Here is a 21,857-nt window from a genome sequence, read left to right as displayed (position 1 = left end):
AATAAATTTTAGTGAAATAATAAAACATATAAATAATAACGGAGGTCAATTGACGAATTAAGAATAGTAACGTTTATCATTTATTTCCGGATGAACATTAACTTCAGGCTTTTCACCTATTAAGAAGTGATAAAACAATTTCCATGATTATAAATCGACCTGAATTATAATTTTAATTACGCATTCTAAACGCTATCTAGATATTTCAGATGATCTAACTAGAGAATGGTCGTGTAAATCATGTTCGAAACCCTCCAGTACTCTTAATTAAGGATCTCGAGTTCAAGTCCAGGAACAGAAAAACCTATGATAAGCAGCGCTTTCCTCTTACAAGAGAATCTCAAATGAGCGAAAAGAGCAATACGGTCGTGTAAGACAAAAAGAATTTCATACGTTGAATGTAATTCTAGTAACTTTTAATTAGTTTGTCAAATAACGGAAGAGAAGTTCGGAAATGCTAGAACAATGAACATATATAGGCAACTAATCAAAATATTGCCATAGCCGTTAAGACTGGATGCTAGAGCAGTGAGAAAATTGCTTGACAGGGATAATAATTGTAATTTGTAAGCTAATAAGTAAATTGCCCCAAGTAACAACTAACAAGTGTTTCCTAAGATGTTTGAAATGACTGCTAAAGTTTAGAAGAATAGCCTTACTATAATCAGAAACAGAAAAGGAAAAAAAAAGCAATATTTCAAGTAAATCTAAGAAAAAGCTAGAGACATTGCGTCTATGATCACCATCAGAGGTGGAGCTAGAATTTTGACGTTATGGATTCAGGACTGTTGAAAATACAGTCTATTAAGTTCTTAATAAATTATTTATATATACATATTAAGTGAATTTTTAAACACAAATACAAAGTTTGAGCTAAATTTACTGAATTCTACCAGACTCGTAAGGGAAGCTCTATCTCCACCGCTGACATTCCTCATCATAATTACTAAAGTTTCAATGCAAAGGTGTTAATTTTTTTTTATATCATGATATCGAGGTTAGCTTATGCGCACATCGATTATTCCACTCGACACATACAATCTTCCTGTATAACTACCGGATAACTCTACGTCTTTGCCTACCAAGGGTTAGACTAATATGGGAGAAATGATCTAAATTTTTATTTTTGGGAGGTGGTTGTAGGGGGAGGGGGGGGGGGGGATTGAACCCTGTCACTAGGCCACCTCCTTAAACGCAAGCATTACGTTAAGGTTTTGAGAATAATTAACTTTTTTTTTTCTTTGCTTGAAAATAATTCATTTAAGATGATAAAATGGAGCTCACTCAAAAGGTGGGAAAGGAAACAAATAAAAAAGGTTAACTGGGCTTAGCCCATGACGATGGGCCGTCTTCGTATCTTAGGCCCACAAATCAAGTAATCAAGTAATCAAGATAGGTTTATTGGGCATTTTAAGTATTCCAAGTAATCAAGATAGGTTTATTGGGCATTTCATTGCTGTCCATTAATTCATGGGCCAGAAAGCTGAAATCTTTGCCTAATATATGAGTTCTATTGGGTATATTATTAGCCTCCTGTTGAACCAGTAAAAAGAAGGGAAACTGACATATAGGTACAAGTCCTACATAAAATGGACTATTTTGTGCTGGTCTTTAATTTTTGCCCTTCAAATGGACTGGTTTTTAATTTTTCCCTTGAAAATTGAATTTACGCCTAAAGAGCATAAGTTACGCATCATAATATCAACAAGTTATGTCAACGCCTTAAGAACTTATGTCCCTATAGACAAGACATAAGTTTGATTTTCACAGGCAAAAATTAAGGGAGAATGATGTATAAATGCATAAGAATAGGGTATATTTATAAATATGACGATACTTTTCGGTTTACAAAACATAACAATAGATTTCTTACAAAAGATATACGAAAATTTTCGCTCAAGGGTTAAAATTATCGCTCAAAATTTTGTGTATGAAATGTGTGTATTTCGTTCAACGCTTAAAAATTTTGCTCATTTTTTTGTGTATGAAATATGTATTTCTTGCTCAAGGCTTAAAACATTCCCTCAATATTTTGTGTATGAAAACTGTATGAAATATGGATATCTCGCTCAAGGCTTAGAAAATTCTCATATTTTTCGTGTATGAAAACTGTATAAAAATGGTATGTAATGTGTATAAAGTTCATGTTAGGTTTAGGAAATTTAATGCAACTACAACAACATTGTATATACAATTTTCATACAATATTCATACAAATTTAACACGACTACAACAACATACGAAACTTAAAATAAAATTTTTTGTAACACGAGTCACGACTCTCCATTAATATACAATCTTATGCTTTACATAAGTTACGATGCTACCATTATTCATCACTCTTCACTTGCTCCAATTCCATAAACACATCGACACAAAGAGTTAGATATAACAAAGAGTGTTTGGGGATTTTGGCAAAAAGAGTGAGCATTAGAGGGAATCTTGGACATATAATGAATTGGCGAGCACGAACTCTCATATAGACAGGCTGAAACAGAGTAGCGACGCTGATAACCATGTGAATCACCGAGAGAGAATAGATCAGAACAAAGAACGGGGAAAGGGGGAAGAGAAGGATGAACTTTTAATTTTTTCAAATCTGGTATGTTTTGTAAATAAGAAAAAAGTATACTTATGTTTTGTAATACAGAATCTTAACTAGTATTATTAGGTCATTAACCAGCATTCAAAGGGCAAAATTAAAGACCAGTCCATTTGAAGGGCAAACCGTGCAATTACTTCACAAAAAAAAAAAAGTATTTAGAAACTTCTAATGCTTAGTTTTCTTATGATCAATTTAACTATTTTTAGATCTTAAAAATGTAATTTTAAATACGTAATGGGGAATTGCTAGCCTAAAGGAAATTTACGAGGCTCAACTGTGCATAACATACTCACTAGCGGCACTAGAAATTTTAGTTTATGGATTTTAAATCACAATTTTTTTTTTTACTTATTGGGTTCTCGATAGATTATTTATATATGTTAAAATCAATTTTTAATACAATTACAGAATTTGCGATAAAGCTATTGGGTTCCGAACCTGTAGATCTTAGGCTATTCCACCCTAATAACAATTAATCATAGTTAAACCTATTATGATAAGTTAGTTACCATATTTATATACTTATTCATATTAGTTACCATATTTATATACTTGTTCATATTAGTTACCATATTTATGTACGTATTCATATCAAAACCTATTATGATAAGTTAGTTGTCACCATATTTATATACTTTTTTTAAAGATTTATTTAAATCATTTTACAAGTGACTTAATTTTATAAATATTGCTCTATATAAAAACCTATGATGAAGCAACTAAGCAACATAAGCAAATCGATCCAAGCCTGATATTGTGGGGTCGATTTATTCCTAATCCATCAATTTGATTCAATCAGCTAGCTAGTTTGTTGGAAAATTCAAGTATTTGACATCCAATTATTCAAAGAGAGACATAAACATGACTTAATTATTGCACAAGTCAATGGAGGAATACAAGGTGACCGTTTTATGTTGTTAAGTCTATTTTACTAAATTGAATAAAGAAACTGAATATTTTTCTTGTTTCAGATCCGAACAATGTGGAAAAATCTTGGAAAACTCCATGACAGGTGCACTGATTTGGAATGTATTTATTTTTGGCTAAGTTCAAAACAATAATTTCAGCAGAGACGAAAAAAAATATTTAGTGATATCTTTTTATTTCCCTTTAAGGCAAATTCAAAATTTGGAGTTTATGGGATATATATTAATAATTTGTACATATTAAATGAACTTTTTAAGAGAAACACATGGTTTGAACCAATACTATAGGTATGCCGAACCCGTACCTTCTATTCTACCTCCGCCTTTAACCTGCCTAATTTTTGATTGACAGAGTTAGCCAAAGACGGAGCTAGAATTTTAACTATATGAGTTCTGAATTATATTTTAGAACGATGATTTGAAGTGCTAATAACTAGGTTATAAATTTAATATAATTACATATTTAACGAATTACTTAACACAATACGCTATTTGAACAAACGCTATTGAGTTCGATTGAATTTGTATATGACCTTCTACCTTCACCCCTGGAGTTAACCGGTACGTCCGACACATATATACTAATAAAAAGTAATAGGTATTCGATTAAACAGTCAAGATGTGGGCAAGCTGATCCGGGCATTTAAGTAAAAAAAATATAACTATATTTGTCAAGATTTCCATCCTCCAAATCAAAGGTAGTTGTTCTAATGTAGGGACAATTATATTAATTAAACTAACACCTCTGCATGCACATGAAGATGGGAAAGCAAGAAGTGTAAGTTTGGGTATTTTCTTAGCTTAGTCACATGAGTCAGATCTAATAAAGGTTAAGTGATTTTGAAAATATTTTATTAGGTTAGGTAGTGACATATTTTCAAGAACTTTTGACAATATAAGCACCCAAGACAAAAGGGTTTGTTAAATGGCAGGTAAAATTGGATTACAACGAGGATAATCTCACTTACCCTCTATATGTCATGCACAAATTTGACTTTTCTGTTTGAACATGTACATTTTATGAAGTGTAAAATCATTTACCTTTAATTTATCAATCTAATCACAAAAAGTGATTATTATTATTATTATTATTATTATTATTATTGTTGTTGTTGTTGTTGTTGTTGTTGTTGTTGTTTAACATGTTTATTCTTGAGAATTGAGCGATCAAAATGATAAAGTTACTATTTAGTTAACGTTAACTAAAGATTGATGACTCAATTCATACCTGACTCTTCTCTCTTATTCGATTGTACACAATCAATGAAAAGAGGAATAACACGATCATTGAAGGTGAGCGGTCTCATATTTTCGAGAAAAAGTATATGATGTCAAAACATTTGGCAAGCACATAAGCTCGATTCCTTTATATATCTTACCTTTAGACGAGCGGAGTTAGAGAGACGAAGACGAACACCTTTCGCCGGAAAGTTATACTATATATATATATATATATATATATATATATATATATATAAGGTGAAAGGGGTTCAGTTGAACCTCCTTGATGAATATTTTGTCCTAGATTTCTCCGTCCTCCAAAAAAGTAGAAAAACTAAAAAAATCCACCGGCTGATGTCCAGTATCCGTATTGAAACTCTGACTAATCCACATTTGCATTTCTTACCAGGGTTTTCTTCATTTTCAGGGCTCGAACCCGAAACATTTGATTATAAGGTTTAGGGATCTTATTTATCCTAGCTATCACAACCTTTTTGTGGTGTCGGAAAACTTATTACTTATCCCCATAAAAAGAACAGGAGTAAGTGAAGTTAAAATAGAAGCATAAGTTGAAATTTTAATTAGACCAAGTCTATTTCCTTCTAATTGTTTTAGCTAGCTCCATAAGAACACGTAGTTTTTCAATTTATAATTACGTGATGAAGTTATTTTGGACAAGGGATTGAAAATGACCTTTTTTTTGTTGAATAAAATTGTACCGCCGCATGGTGAATGATCAAAATGAAAATGACTTGTGATTTTAAGATTCAATATTTTTCTTTTTCATTCATTAATAGAAAATTAAACTCTTTTACCGACTTATTGAATTTCGAGACGAAGAAAGTCTAACTTAAAAGTAGACAGAAAGAGACAACTAACATACTAAAGAAACATTCAATATAGTTTTATTAATTTGAACTTATAATTGTTGAAATTAATTAAGGTTTGATGTTTTAAAATACAATCTTAATAATAAAGAATATCACTCTCAGACTGCCCCTAGATATGTAGTGAGTATTTTATATTTGTACTAAAAATATCTGTCATCAGCTCTAAAAGAATAATATTTACCACCACATAATGCTTAGTATTTATGAAAGGGAACAAATATATACTTTTGGAGTAGTAAGAAAGTAGTCCTTTTCCTCTGGGTCAATTTAAATAAATTAACAGTCCCAAAAGTGAGTCCGGAGCCAAAATGGCATGTTTTTGGAGCTAATACCCCAAAATAGGATGCCTTTTTTTTTAATACTAAAATGGGTATTTCGTTAGTTATCCAACGAAATACCCGCAAGCAGCACTGTTTCCGTCCGGTATTTGTTGCATTTCGCTACATTTGTAGCGAAATGTAACAATTTTTTTTTTCTTTTTTTGCATTTCGTTGGTATTTGAACGAAATATGATTTTTTTTTTTGTATTTTGTTTATTAAAAAACGAAATATGAATTTTTTATTTTTTTTTGTATTTCGTTTATTAAAAAACGAAATATGATTTTTTTTTATTTTGTTCATGTAAAAACGAAATAGGATTTTTTTTTTGTATTTCGTTGGTATATGAACGAAATAGCATATTTTTTTTTTGAATTTCGTTTATAAAAAAATGAAATATGATTTTTTTTTATTTCGTTTATATAAAAACGAAATAGGAATATATATATATATATATATATTGTATTTCATTTATATACCAATGAAATAGGATAATTTTTTTTTTTGTATTTCATTTATATAAAAACGAAATAGGAGAATAATTTTTTTTCCGTTTATATACCAACGAAATGTTTTGTTCCATTTCGCAGGTATATAACGAAAAACCCTTTTTTTTACCGTTTTTCTGCTCTCCATATCGCTATGGTTTTAATTTTATTTTTTTGTTCATTTCTGTTGGTTCAATCTATTTCAGACGAGCATTGAATAGTTGTCAAAATAATATCTTTTACATTTCGTGACTTAATTTGCGATTTTTTTACTTTTCTCCGTTTATAAATATTGCCCTATCTTTACCGATGGTATATCCTTCGACTTTCAATTTTTTTTTTATCCTTTGAAAGACGAAGGATATACCATAGTTAAAGATAGGGCAATATTTATAAACGGAGAAAAGTAAAAAAATTCGCAAATTAAGTCACGAAATGTAAAAGATATTATTTTGACAACTATTCAATGCTCGTCTGAAACTGATTGAACCAACATAACTGAACAAAAAAAATAAAATTAAAACCCTAGCGATATGGAGAGCAGAAAAACAGTAAAACAAAAAAGGGGTTTTTCGTTATATACCTGCGAAATGGAACAAAACATTTCGTTGGTATATAAACGAAAAAATAAATTATTCTCCTATTTCATTTTTATATAAATGAAATACAAAAAAAAAAAATTATCCTATTTCATTGGTATATAAATGAAATACAAAAAAAAAATATATGTATATATATATATATATATATATATATATATATATTCCTATTTCCTTTTTATATAAACGAAATAAAAAAATATTTTCATATTTCGTTTTTTTATAAACGAAATCAAATTTTTTTTTATCCTATTTCGTTCATATACCAACGAAATACAAAAACAAATATATATTTTCCTATTTCGTTTTTATATGAACGAAATAAAATAAAAATCATATTTCTTTTTTTAATAAACAAAATACAAAAAAAATAAAAATTCATATTTCGTTTTTAATAAACGAAATACAAAAAAAAAAAATCATATTTCGTTTTTTAATAAACGAAATACAAAAAAAAAAAATCATATTTCGTTTTTTAATAAACGAAATACAAAAAAAAAATCATATTTCGTTTTTTAATAAACGAAATACAAAAAAAAATTATTTGTTACATTTCGCTACAAGTGTAGCGAAATGCAACAAATACCGGACCAGAACAGTGCTGCTTGCGGGTATTTCGTTGGATAACCAACGAAATGCCCATTTTGATATAAAAAAAAAAAAAAGGCATCCTATTTTGGGGTATTAGCTCCAAAAACATGTCATTTTGGCTCCGGACTCTCCCAAAAGTAGCCAAGTATCAATTTTAATTTGTGGCAATAGTGACAAATCGAGTCACGCTGTCTTCAAAATTAAAGAAGGGGACAATGCCATCACAAAGAGCTTCATAATCTTATATAAAAAAATCATAATAATGAAATGCCAAATTTTGTAAGGAAAAATATTTTCTTAGAAAAAAAAGTACACTGCTTGTACCTTTCCGGTCTTTGGTATATTGAGCCTTCAATGAAGTGGTATTATTAGAATCACTTTGCGAGAAATTTTAAATAACTAAAATAATATATATATATATATATATATATATATGATTTTTATTAAAGACCATGTGCATATGAAGTCAACACCACTTGAAAAATAATACGAAATAAAAATCAGTCTGAATCAAGAAGTAAAGCTATCACCTTATCACTCAAATTGTAACTAGTGTATAAGTCGAATCGTGATTATATGTCAATATTGCTTTAATGAAATCCTGAGTTAGATCATGGATCTTGAGTTACCATCCCCATTAGTTAAAAAGAAGTAAAATGAAAAAGGAAGCGAGATGATCTAGTCCATTTTGACTCAAGCAAGTTTTGAGTGGGTTGAATCATGACTTGTTTATTAATTTGACCTATTTTGACTTCGAAATTTAATCCGACCACCCATCTACCTTATCTACATGTAGTTCGAGTGTTTCAGGTGCCGTAATCGATTTGAGTCAAGAAATAAAGCTCCACCACCCCAGCCCTAAACCAATGCACAAGTCGAATTATGACTATAGATCGATACTGCTGGTGCAATATCCTGTGTTTGTAGTGGTCTTTGTCACTTGTGTTACCATTCTCATTCTCCAAATCACACAGGAAACAGAAAAGTCTATTGAGAGAATGAAAGAAATTGAAAAAAAGGTAAATAAAGAAAATAGAAAGGTAATTGAAAAAAATAAGAATCTATATATATGACAGTGAGATATATAGGCTAGCTGCTTAAATCAGGGATAGAGACTTCTATTCATATTGAGCATTGTGCCACATCCACGAACATTTTCTTGTCAAAGATTCACAATATTTAAACAACATATATATATATATATATTTGTTTCCTTCATTATAAAATAGGCAAAGTTGTTTTTAAAATTCTTGAGGGCCTAAAGCTAGAGATACATGTGGATCTTCAAAATATAGAAATCAGTGAAGGTTGTTTGGTAGAAAAAAACAAGCAAAAGTAAAGGAGAGGACAAAAACAAAATTTTAAATGTTCACGGAAATCCTCCATATGTTGTGTGTTTTGTCATCTTCATGATGAAATGGATCAAGAAGATTAGAAAATAACTAAATTGGTCTTTTATGTAGAGATGTACAGAAGTAAGTTCAAAATGATCCTTTGAATATAATAGTAACAATTTTGATATTTTAAATTATCAAAATTAAATGAACACTTTTGATATTCGTCAAATATAAAAACAAATTCTAATTTGTTAGATTTAACTGAAACATTGATAGAAATTAAAAAGGTTTAACATCAATATATGTTTGGAGGTGCAATTTTTGTTTTCAGTCTATTTCTGGAGTATAATGTAATTTTTTGAGGTACACTTTTTGCTACTTTTTTAAATCTATTTTTTTTTGTGTCTCGTGCAATTTTGGTGTTACGATGTCTGAGATTTAACAAAACTTTCATTGTGTTTTTTTTTCTTTCTTTTTTCCCCACAATTCTCATGAGATCTAATTAACAACTACAATTTGTTAATAGTTGAACGAAGATAAAAAAAAGATGTTCACTTTTGACAAACTTTAAAGACCATCTCAGAATATCTTCAAGTGATCATTTTGAACTTATCCTCAAACAAAGGGATCATTTTGTCATTTCTCTCATCAGCGCTACCTTAATTCATCCTTTTAAAACAAAATATTTCACAATTTTTTGTTTTAATTTATGAGTTTAGTTAGTTATACACACTGATAATACAGAAACGATACATATTTATACAACTAGCTTTGTTATCAGGTTATTACAAGTATTTTTTGTTGATAAATATTAATTAGTTGTAACTTACTAACAAGGTCTTATAAAAATCGTTACTATCAATATATATGACTTATTAAATTCTTTGTTGAATTATTGAGTCCATTATTTATCTAATGCAGACCTACATGATACGGAAGCCCATGATAAGGGAGGTTCTTGTGATATAAATTTATAATGTGATTTGTGTAACATTCTGATTCATTATAATTCACCCCTTTAAATTATGGTATTTTTCTTATTTCTATTCATTTTTCATATAGATAAGGTGGATTGAGTCACTACTAAAAAGCGGTCACTGTCCACCAACATAAATTTCAAGATTGTACCTTGTAGAAAATTAATTAGACTGAATTGTAGCTAGCTGTAAACTATAAATTCTGATGGAGCCAACTCGATCGGACCACATAGTTAGGGTTCACATGCCACAATTATAGCTAACGTTCAATAACACCTTATTTCAATCTACCCCCCCCCCCCCCCACCCCACAACAAGCCACAAAAGAAAAAATAAAGACTACCATCCTTAGCCTGTTCTATTTAATGGGCAAAAAATTATCTGTATCCAGTATGTTAAAAAACGGAATTTTCGATCGACGTTAGCTTGATAAAAAGTTCGTCAAATTTGCCCCATCGATGACGTTTTTAACAAATTTTTGATCGAATCCGTCAAAAACATTTATCGGAAATTTCAATTTCTTCAATAGTGCCAATGTTTAAATCGAATTAATAGATATGTGTTTTTAAAATACACATTTATCATTTTAATCACGGTCAAGTAATATGTATTTTCGTTTTAATTTTTAACTCATGTTAAGGTCAATTTACTTAATTTAATACGTATAAACATGGAGTTCGAACAAGTAATTTAATACTTCGATCATTTGATTTATTGCAAACATTTATGAGACGAGTAAAAGGACTACAGAAACATGTAGATAACATTTCAAGTAATGGTCAGTAGGAACAATGAATATAAAACTAGTAATATTTAAGGTCAAAAATACGATTCACCATTATAACAAGTAATCATTAATGAGTCCTTAAAAAAAAATGAGTACAAGAGGAAAAAAATTAATAATGGCGGCGTTAGGTGCTTCACGTAACGTTTTAATTAGGCAAATTTGATATCGGTAAAATATGTGAGAGATCGAAATTGAGTATATAAGCAAATAATAAATGTTAAATTTTAGGGACATATTTTAAAGTCGTAAGAGTTTAGATCCAAAGTGGAATATTTTTAGTGAGTTGGATTATTACACATGATATCCAAGTTATTCAGCGTGTAAATTTGGGCGATTATGGGGCAAACCTCAGGAAGCTAGGACGTTGGTTCTCTTAGAAAGTGTATGTCACATCTTAGACAGTCCTCGTCGATAAATGGAAGAGATACCGGATATTTATAAAGAAACAAATGTTAGCCCCCTGATGACACGTTCTAAAGTTGTGCAGATTAAGACTCAAAGCAAATAATATTATTAGTGAATTCTGTTGTTACACTTTCTTTAATTCTTTGTACATGTAGATATAATATCTGATTGAACAAGAATTAGAAAAATAAATGACTTTTAACCTAGATGGTATTTAAATATAGAAATGAAACAATATCTTTCGACGGACAAAAATAAAATAGTAGATAGAGTTAAGGGTGTACATGGACCGGGTTGGTTCGGATTTCTTAAACACCAAATCAAACCAATTGTGTCGGGTTTTTAAATTTATACACCAAACCAAACCAATAAAATTCGGATTTTCCAACCTCGGGTTTTTTCGGGTTATTCGGTTTTTTTTTTCGGAATAATATTGATACAAAACATATAACTTTTACGTCAAATATTTCTTTAGTCCTAGTAAGATACAACTATGTAATTAAGGTGTTTCATAAGAAAATAACACAAAATGTGAGAAGAGTGATGACATTGTATTAAAATATTCAACAAAAGATAATAAAATCGGTTAAAATAAATATTGCTAATTAATAAGTCATAAAGAAAATGATCATAATCTAAAAATACTAAGTCATGCTAAAATAAGTACGGCTAATAAGTATTAATTACATGACAAGAAAAAAAAAACTTAAGTTCTGTATTTTCACTCTCTAAACCAATTATGCAAAACTAAATAATAGATATCCAACATTATTGTTATTTATATGGGTAAATTGAAATTCTTTTGTTAGTATTAGTGTTGATTTGATTTTAGTTTGGACTTTATATAAGTTACTAACATCCATAGGATATAAAACTTATTCACATTCAAAATCCTAAGTTCAAGCTTGAATAATATGATAATAGATGAAAAACTATGAAAAAAATTAAGAAATATTTATAAATTACATTACAAATAAATATTTTTATGTATAAAATATTTTAAAAATTGAATACATGTAATGTCGGGTTGGTTTGATTCGGTTTGACTTTTTTAAGCTAAAACCAAACTAAACCAATTATGGTCAGGTTTTTTTTTCCAACACCAAATCAAGTCAAACTAAATCACTAGTGAAATTTTTTTCTCGGTTTATCGATTTGGTGCGATTTATCGGTTTACTTTAGACCCTAGATAGAGTAATCCGAAAAGACAGAGAACTAATTATTACTGCTTTGCGATATCCCATTTTTCAAAAAGAAATTCCATGCAATGACAAATATCCATTTTGGATTGGATTAACACATATTCATGCTGAAAAAGCTCACTTCAGGGTTAAAATATGCTCCACCAAAGATGACATTATTTGCAGGGCTCGAATCATAAGCTTTATTAGTCCGAATTCATGCAGAAAAGTTCCACTTTAGAAACCTATAAATAACGATAATTGACTATGTATCGCGGTTATTTTGGTATAACCAGCTAAAAACACTTTGTAAAGTTTCTTTTATCACAAAATAATAAATGCTCTTAATTAATAAACATAATAGCCTTTACATTTTAGAGTGAACTTGGTCTAATCTTGGATTAGATGCAACTTTTCGACAAAATTGGGATAATAAAAATCCTTGCCGTATACTACGATCGAGGGCTACGAAAATTCATGTTAAACACAGAAAGCAAGAAAGTTAATTTTACATTTCTTCTACTTTCCATGACATTGTCAAATAATTGAAAGAAAAAACAAATTGTCTTTTCGTTATTTAAGTTATCATAATATACTTCTCAAGAACATTGAATCCCACAAAGAAATAATAAATAAAAGGTAAATTATCAATCTCTATGTGATTGAAATAAAAAAGTTTCTACCTTGAGCTAACTAATCCTATTTTTTGCTGCCTTTTTTGACTTTAAAAATAACACTATTAATTTATACTTAAAAAAAAAAAGTTTTTGGCAACTTCCTGCTGCCATCAGCAACTTTTTGTCTTACTTTCTGTGGTATCATTTCCTACGATTACGTACTACGTAGTGCTATAGTGTGTAATAATGTGTTTAAACAGTAGACTAATCAACTTAAAATTTATAGAAGGTGATTATTATTGAAGCAAAAAAGAACATGGGTGTTACTTCAAAATTCCTAAAAATGTAATATTACATGATTTTATTGGTAACATTTATTTTCACGATGTATTAATCGAAACTAAGAAATAATTACTTGAATAATCAGAAACCAATGACGTCAACAAAAATGCTACTACGTTTGATCTATGTCATCTGTCTTCGAAGGGTTTTGCACACCGCTTATTTGCCTTTATTATCATTTATTTATCCTCAAACGTCTCATTTACTTAACGCTCTATTATTATATTAGCATGGACAATTTAAAAAAAAAATATCTTTGTTTCTTTTTAAAAAAACACCAAATATATGAACAAATTCAGATTGCCAAAATAACTAATAGTCGAATCTAATGAAGTATAATATATACATAGATTAATGATACAAGCGATAATTGCACAATTATAAGTCCATTAGTTTCCTTTTTATGACTATACCAGAACAAAACCATATAAAAGATTTGATTACCACCAGCATCACTATAAACTAGGGAACATAAAAGTAGAAGATCCGTGTTATATGTAAGCTAATTTAGTTCCATAGCTGACTGCACTTTAAACGGCACAAAAAGATAAGAAACAAAGCCATGATAAATAATAATAAGTAAAAAAAGTCATGAAAAAGGTGAAAATGAAGACACATTAGTCAATTTTTCTTTTTAATAATATACTTTTGAGCCTTTTATTTTCCTACTTTTATCACTTCCTACACTATTTGGGATCCAGTGAAGCCTGCATTGACTACCACTTCTTTCCATTTCTCATCTCACAAAAATAAAATATAAAAAAGGGCTAATAGCTTTTTTGGTACCTCAATTATTAGTAATTCTAATTTTAGGTCTTGTGATATCTGATTAAATACATTTAACCTTTGATTTTCTAAAATGGACACTTTTGATACCTTAAGCCACTGTTTAATACTCTCTTTTACGTTAAACTTGTATTGTTACCAGGGCGGATCCACAGTATGACATGTGGGTTCACGAGAACTCAAAAACTTTTATCTAAAGTCTGAGAACCCAATTATTTTCTTATGTTAAACTTGAGGTTGCTGTGAAAATTTATAAACTTTAAATTCTGGTTCTGCCTCTAAATTTGTTACTCAATAACATTTGAGAGAAATATACTTCTAAAAGTAGTCCAAATACAACATATTTTTTACCAAAAGGGACCAAAAAATACACATTTTAATTAATCAAAGGCTAAATATATTGAATCATACAGAAGGACCTAAACCAAAATTTACTAATAGTTGAGGGACCGAAATTGCTATTCTCCCAAACATTTAAAAAAAAAGAGAGAAATCTTAATAGTTCCAAATAAGTACAAGATTGTTTGACTTTCAGACTTTGTTTTCTTGCTTTTTGTTTTGTCTTTACGCACAAAGTGACTTTCATGAACTCAAATATAGAAATGGAATAGAAGGTCTGGAAGCAGAATGTGATCAGAAAGGGTAAAAAGTTAGGGACACAAAATGATGAAAAAATACAAAACACATAAAAATGGTAAATTATGGTCCCCTCCTATCGGTGAGCCAGAATTTTCAATAAATGATTCAAAATATAAAAACATAAATATACGAAAAAGTCAAAAGGAGTTCAACATTTAATATATATATATATATATATATATATATATATATATATATATATATATATATATAATATTTTTAATCATATATAAATAATATTTTTTTAAAATTTGTTAAGATTAATCTCCAAAAGTAGTAACTTCAAATTGATGTTGCTATTTAAAAGGACCATTTTACTTCTTAACCTTTACTTGGAATGACAATTTAATTGAAAGAAACGAAATTATAGAACTGAAAACAACTCTCACTGAAATAATCATAGCAAATCATTTGCCGATTAACCTTTTTTTTTTTTTACATTTTCTAAAGTAATAAATTTAGAGGAATATGAATATTTATCTTTTACTTCAAAATGACATGTGTTTTTTCGTATTTCGACAAAATTAGAGATTTTATGTTACTCTATTTTATTTAATAAGGTTAGAAAGCTAGATTATGATGATAAGTGGACAACTTAAGGCATAATTAATATCAAAGGATTATAAGAATCTCTTTTGACATGTTTTTAACTAAGCTAAATTATGATGATAAGTGGACAGCTTAAGCATAATTAAAGTTAAAGGATTATAAGAATCTCTCTTGACATTTTGGAACTAAAATGTTTTTAACTTGGTGGTATTTTTCACATACATAATATAACGCCATTCAATATCTTTTTTTTTTTATTTCCTATTTAATGTTCGATAGTCACAACGGATTCCGACTAATTCAAATGCGTTTCAGAATGCATTCTAATTTGAGAGTAAACCGCTTCATAATAAAGGTGATGTAGTACCACTAAATAGTGGTTAAGTTTGTCTTAGGAAAACAAAAATTAATGTAGTAAAGTAATGTAGACACAATGAAATTCAAGAAACTTAGTGGGAAAAGGACCATTTGGATTCACAGTAAAAATTCAATTATTTATTTACTGCTAAAAAACACTGCTTCGTTTCTTTATTTTTAATTATTATTGCTAATTGAGAGACTTAAATGTACATTGGTGTTGCTGCTATGGTTTTCTCCAAAGTCAACCAAAAGAAGCCCTGCATTTGGTGACAGATCATAAATAAATCACCTGCCCCTAATCACATTTTTTTAATAAAACAAAATTTAATACTCTCTCCGGATAAAAAAAAAAAAAAAAGAGTTCACTAAGCCATTAGCACATCCCTTAAGAAATTACTCACTCTAAGAAAAAAATATAAATTAACTAAATTACTCCTAATTAAATAAGTATTGAGATTTGTCACATAACACTTAATAAAGACAAATCTGAAAAGATAAAATTAATTGTTTTCCTGATTTAATAAGTGAACACTTTTTTTTACTCAAGAAAAAAAGCTAATTGAACACTTTTTTTTTTATCCGGAGGGAGTATTATTTTATCAATCAGATGAATCATGAAAGAGAAATGGCTCTCATTTATTTATATCTTACAGATCAAAGCTTAGATCATCAACAATAATGTCTCTCATCAAAGAACTTAATTGTCTAATTTTTTTTTTTTTTTTTTTTTTTTATAATCTCAATCTTTTGTATGCATCTCATTTACATCTCTCAACTAGCTATTCTCAAACTTTCCTTTCAGTAAATTTGACCTTACAGGTTCCTTTTTCTAGTAAAATTCATTAAATGCTCTCTTTTTCAGAGTCTTTATCATAACCCCATTTGCTTACATCTCTCACATTTTCATCAATTTTATCACTGAAAGACTCCATCTTTTTTGCCTCTATGTTCATTTCTTATTGTCAAAAGCCAAAAAAAATTGAAGCTTGGTGAGTTTTTCTTGTAGTTTTCAATAAAATATGAATTGGGGTCTTGTTAAAATCCATGAAAGTAGTGTTCTTTCACATTTTCATCCATTTTGTTACTGAAAGACTGGAACTTTTGAGTCTGTTTTCCATTCTGTTGTTCATTTCCTATTGTCAAATGCCAAAAAAATTGAATCTTGATGAGTCTTTTTTGTTATTTTCAAGAAAATATGATTTGGGGTCCTGTTAAAATTCATGAAAGTAGTGTTCTTTCACATTTTCATCAATCTTGAAAACCTCTGAAAGATTTCACTTTTTGTTCATTTCTTGTAGTCATAAGCCAAAAAAAAAAAAAAAAAAAAGTTGAATCTTGGTGAGTTTTTCTTATAGTTTTCTTGAAGATATGAATTGGGTACTTGTTAAAATTCAAGAAAGTAGTGTTCTTTCTCCATCAAATGAACCATTATTAACACCACTTTCTATACCTGATTCTTCTAGTGGGGGTGGTGGTGGTGGTCCTTTTAATTTGAATAACAAGGTTAGTCCAAGTATACTTCTTGTCATCATAATTCTAGCAATTATCTTCTTCATTTCTGGTTTACTTCACCTACTTGTTAGATTCCTATTAAGGCCACCAAATAGAGATCCAGATGATTTAGACAATGTAACAGCTCTTCAAGGTCAATTACAACAACTTTTTCACCTTCATGATGCTGGTGTAGATCAATCTTTTATTGATACACTACCTGTATTCAATTACAAATCCATCATTGGTGTTAAAGATCCTTTTGATTGTGCTGTTTGTTTGTGTGAATTTGAGCCTGATGATAAACTTAGATTGCTACCAAAATGTAGTCATGCTTTTCATATGGACTGTATTGACACTTGGCTTTTGTCTCATTCAACTTGTCCTCTTTGTAGAGCTAGTCTTTTGCCTGATTTCTCTTCATCATCAAACAACAATCATAGTTGTTCCCCTGTTGTGTTTGTTCTTGAATCTGGTAGTGAAAGTTCAAGAGAAAATGTAAACAATCTTGTTCCTAATAGTCATGAGTTTGTGGGATTTTCATCAAGGAGGAACAATTCAATTTCAAGATTGAGTTTGAGTAGTTCCCATTTTGAAGACAACATTAATGTGTCTGATGTTGTGGTGGCAAAATCTTGTGATGAGATCCAAGCAAAAGAAGGGGAAATTGAAAAAGTTGTACAAGTGAAGTTAGGCAAATTCAAGAATGTGGATCCATCACAAGATCAATGTGATGATAATGAAGAAGGAAGTAGCAATAATATTGATTCAAGAAGGTGTTTTTCAATGGGATCATTTGCTTATATATTAGATGAAACAACAGCTTTACATGTTCCTATTAGGAAAACACCATCAAAAAAGCAATCAACCAAGACGCCAAATCATAGACAAGCTATGTCTGAATGTGGATGTGATTCAAGAAGGGAATTCAATGGATTTGAAGCATTCAAATTTGCTGAAAATAATCTCATGCACAACATGAATAGCAACAATGAAAACAAGATTCTTGAAGAAGGGAAAAGTTGCAAAAGAGAGAGCTTTTCAGTGTCCAAGATTTGGTTAAGGGGTAAAAAAGATGATAGTAATACTAATTCAAGAAGGGCATTTTCGTTCCGGTTTCCGGTCAGCAGAAATGTTCCAGTCGTGGCGGAGCCAGAGGGCCCCGCCGCGGCCAAGAATGGTGGTGGTGGTGATGGTGGTAGTAGGAGGACAGTTTCAGAGATTGATATTGATACATGGGCAAAAAATGGAGGGTGTGATGAAGAAAATCAATGTTGCAATACATTGGAATGTCAACCAAAAACACCATCTTTTGCAAGAAGAACACTTCTTTGGCTTATGGGAAGACAAAACAAAGTTGTACACTCTTCTTTCTCATCAAATCTCTAGTCTTTTGTTTTGTTTGAAATCTTTATAATCACTTTTTTTCAGATAGGTGAAATATTTGGAAGGTTAATAGTATCTCAATACACATTTAGCCATCTTGTGTATCAAATTGATGACCTGCAAGAGTAAATTAGTATAGATGATCAATTTTTTTTCCTTCAAGTTTTAGCTTAGTGTTTTTTAGTTTACTATACTAAGTTTTCAAATTATTTTTCAAGTGATTTTACAGCTGTGCTTGGTAGTGTTTGAGTTTTCTTTGTCATGTATTTATGAGGCAGTTTTTGGTTGTAATGTTATAAAGGCTATTACAGGTGGTAAGAGTGGTGGTTGTGGTCACTTCTTGCATTCAAGAAGGGATAGTTAAGTTAAATTTTGAAATTGTAACCACTTCTGTGCTGTTCCCTAGCTACAAAATTCAGAGATATTAAAATTTTGATAAATGCTTGCTGAATATAAATTTAAAAGTACTTCAAGAATCATGGAGCATAAATATTAGAGTAATATTAGTTTGATTGTATTGTCAATTTGTGTGCAAGTTCTCTCTGGTGCTCTCACAGGATTTTTGGTTTCATGTTTAACGGTGTTTGTATATTCTTGGAAATTTGATGTGGTGCACCTCATGGGTTAGCTTTTGAAATTAGGCTCATTTTTTTTTTAACATGGTATCGAGCTAGACGTAGTAATAGCATTTGGCGATTACTTTTCGGTCTCGTCTTTAGAAAAATAGTCACCGTCATGAAGTTTCAAATTCTACATGTAAAACTTAGGGACATTGAAACTCGATGATGATGTCATAAAGTTTCACACGCAGAATTTTAAACTACATAACGGTGATTATTTTCCAATTACTAAAGCGAAAAAGTGGCTATTTGTGAATTTTATCCCGAGCTAGACCCATTGTTACTCTTGGTCTACTAATGTTTAGGGCTCCATATTATACTGTCCATGGACAAAGTATTAGACCTAGACGCACTGGTGTTAGTGAGCCATATTAGTTGAAGGAATGATTTATTCTCTTTATATGATTTTGAATAATCGTCTTATCAACTAACTTTTTGAGTTTAGTTAGATTCAAGTTTTATTGATTTTGAATCATTTTCGTCTTATGAACTAACTTTGTGAGTTTAGTTAGATTCAAGTTACATTTTTTTTTTCTCGAAATGAACGTGTATCAATTAAATATCTAATAAGCTAATGAGGGAAAATTGTATTATCTAAATACATTATCTTTCCTAATTAAGAGCTAGTTAAAAATCCATCTTAAAAGAATTCAATGAATTAATATGGCTCTCCCAGTAATTCTCTAGTATTTTTGTTTGCTTTGTTCGACTTGTAATTATTTCGATATTCAAAAGACAACATAAGCTCAATAGAATTATATGTTATGCGGCATCAACACATTCCAAGAGAAACAGATCCTACAATCAAAAGTCACTGACCAAATAAAGGAGAAATACTTAATCATATTCTATATTTATTGACTTGATATAAATATTTCAAATTTTTTAATGAAGAGTAAGAGCTAGAAATAATAAATTAGTTACTAAGTGTGTATAGAACATGCTGGATCAAGATGATAAATTAGTTGGGGAACCGTGTGTAGCACATGCACCAAATTTATTTATTCATTTATTATTATTATTATTATTTTGGTAATCAATGTGAATTTATTACCATAGACAAACAAAGATAATACACTGAAGGAGCACCTAGTATCACAGCCAACTGCATGAAGCTGTTGTGATTTCCTAGGCCTCAAGGACATCAAAACAACTAATTACATAATCTTTGAAGTAAACTAGCACATCTAACAGCTCTTTTTGTACCCAAAATCCCCTCAACTCTGTGTCGAATCTCCTTTTGTATCTGCTCAACAATGAAACTTGTAGTTATACTTACATTTCTGAACTGCTTCCTGTTCCTAGCTTGCCATATATGATATATCATGGCTCCCCATATACCTGTGATCAGCTCTTTCTTTAGTTGGCTCCATGATCTCCTCTTGATCCATTTTATTGTTTGTTTTACTCCATTCCGCTGCATTTGTACTCCCGACCATGCTACTAACTTGTTCCTGACTTCCATTGTCCATGAACACTCAGCAAACAAGTGTTGTTGAGTTTCCAGTATTCCTTCTTCACACAACCAGCATGTTTCATCATCAACTGGTATATGCAATCTGAGTAATCTCTCCTTCGTTAGTAGCCTTTCTTGGTTTGCAAGCCATACAATAAATCTCTGCTTAGGTAACATTACTTTAGTCCATACCAAATCAACTTCCTGCATTTTCCTCAGGCTTCCTAACATTGCATTGTAGCTCATTGTAACTGAGTAAGTGCCCTTTGGCGTTAGCATGTATCTCCCATTTTGATATCAGTTTTGCATCATTATTTTGATGGAGTTCAGTTTTTTCCAATACCAGCTACAGTCTCCTGGCGGTATGTGATTCCATATGGTTACATCTTGCTTCATATACACCCCATGAACCCACTTCACCCATAGAAAATCCTTCTTCATTGCAAGTTGCCACAGTAGCTTACCTACAGATGCCACATTCCATTGCCTACAACTCTTAATATTTAACTCTCCAAATTTCTTTGGTACACAAATTTGCTCCCATGCTACCAGTTTGATCTTCCTGTGCTCTTCTGAACTGCCCCATAGATAGTCTCTGCATTTCTTGTCCACCTCTTTAAGCACACTCTGTGGAAGGATAAAAATGGATCCCCAGAAATTATAAATGGAAAACATCACTGCATTGATTATTTGCAACCTTCCCGCATAGGATAGGTGTCACACCCCATTTTAACCGGGGTTAGATTTAAGAGTATGACATATTGGTGATTCCTGTTTGTTTGTTTTAAGGAGTCGCCACCTAATTAATTTAACGGTGAATTAGGACACCTAGAGATTAACTAAGGCAAAGTTAAAACTAAACCTCAATTAATAGTCTGCTTAACCAGTGTGATTCTAGGTAAGGGCTCTATATTATCCTAAAGGGAAGGGGTTAGGCATCCTTTAGAATCCGTTAACTTACGGTTATCCGACCAACTTAGGTTAATTAATTTAGATTAAATGCGGATATAATATTTAAGAAAATAATTTTGTAAATTATTCCTAAGGTTTAAAAAGGATAAAAATATAATAATGCTATTTAAAATAATGCTTATAGATATTACTAAGGTTTTAAATGAGAAATATTAGCTAGAATAAGACGAATAGAAAATATGATAATTTATATAGAAAGGAAATTTCAAATGCCGTTTAGCAAAGAAGGTTTGAAATGCTAAGTAACACTTAAAAATATGTTGATATAATTTTAAATACTAATACTATTTTAAAATAAAACTTGTAAAAGATAA

General features: G+C 30.1%; 2 protein-coding genes across 2 annotated transcripts; one reads left to right on the top strand and one right to left on the bottom strand.

Annotated features, from left to right (window-relative positions):
- The first annotated feature begins 16,412 nt into the window (after positions 1-16,412).
- Positions 16,413-18,813, top strand: LOC132602870 (RING-H2 finger protein ATL13-like). Its single transcript, XM_060315658.1, has one exon. It carries the CDS (start codon positions 16,987-16,989, stop codon positions 18,496-18,498), a length of 1,512 nt encoding a protein of 503 aa, XP_060171641.1. The 5' UTR covers positions 16,413-16,986; the 3' UTR covers positions 18,499-18,813.
- A 1,455-nt stretch (positions 18,814-20,268) lies between these two features.
- Positions 20,269-20,817, bottom strand: LOC132602747 (uncharacterized). Its single transcript, XM_060315525.1, has one exon. It carries the CDS (start codon positions 20,815-20,817, stop codon positions 20,269-20,271), a length of 549 nt encoding a protein of 182 aa, XP_060171508.1.
- Positions 20,818-21,857: the final 1,040 nt, after the last annotated feature.

Source organism: Lycium barbarum, chromosome 7 (genome assembly GCF_019175385.1).
Source record: "Lycium barbarum isolate Lr01 chromosome 7, ASM1917538v2, whole genome shotgun sequence".
In the NCBI taxonomy this organism is placed as follows: domain Eukaryota; kingdom Viridiplantae; phylum Streptophyta; class Magnoliopsida; order Solanales; family Solanaceae; genus Lycium; species Lycium barbarum.
Note: the sequence above shows the minus strand (reverse complement) of the source record. Positions and strands in the feature narration are given on the sequence as shown.

Coding starts and splice junctions, on each gene's coding strand:
- LOC132602747 (XM_060315525.1), bottom strand. CDS start 20,817: ATGAGCTACAATGCAATGTTAGGAAGCCTGAGGAAAATGCAGGAAGTT.
- LOC132602870 (XM_060315658.1), top strand. CDS start 16,987: ATGAATTGGGTACTTGTTAAAATTCAAGAAAGTAGTGTTCTTTCTCCA.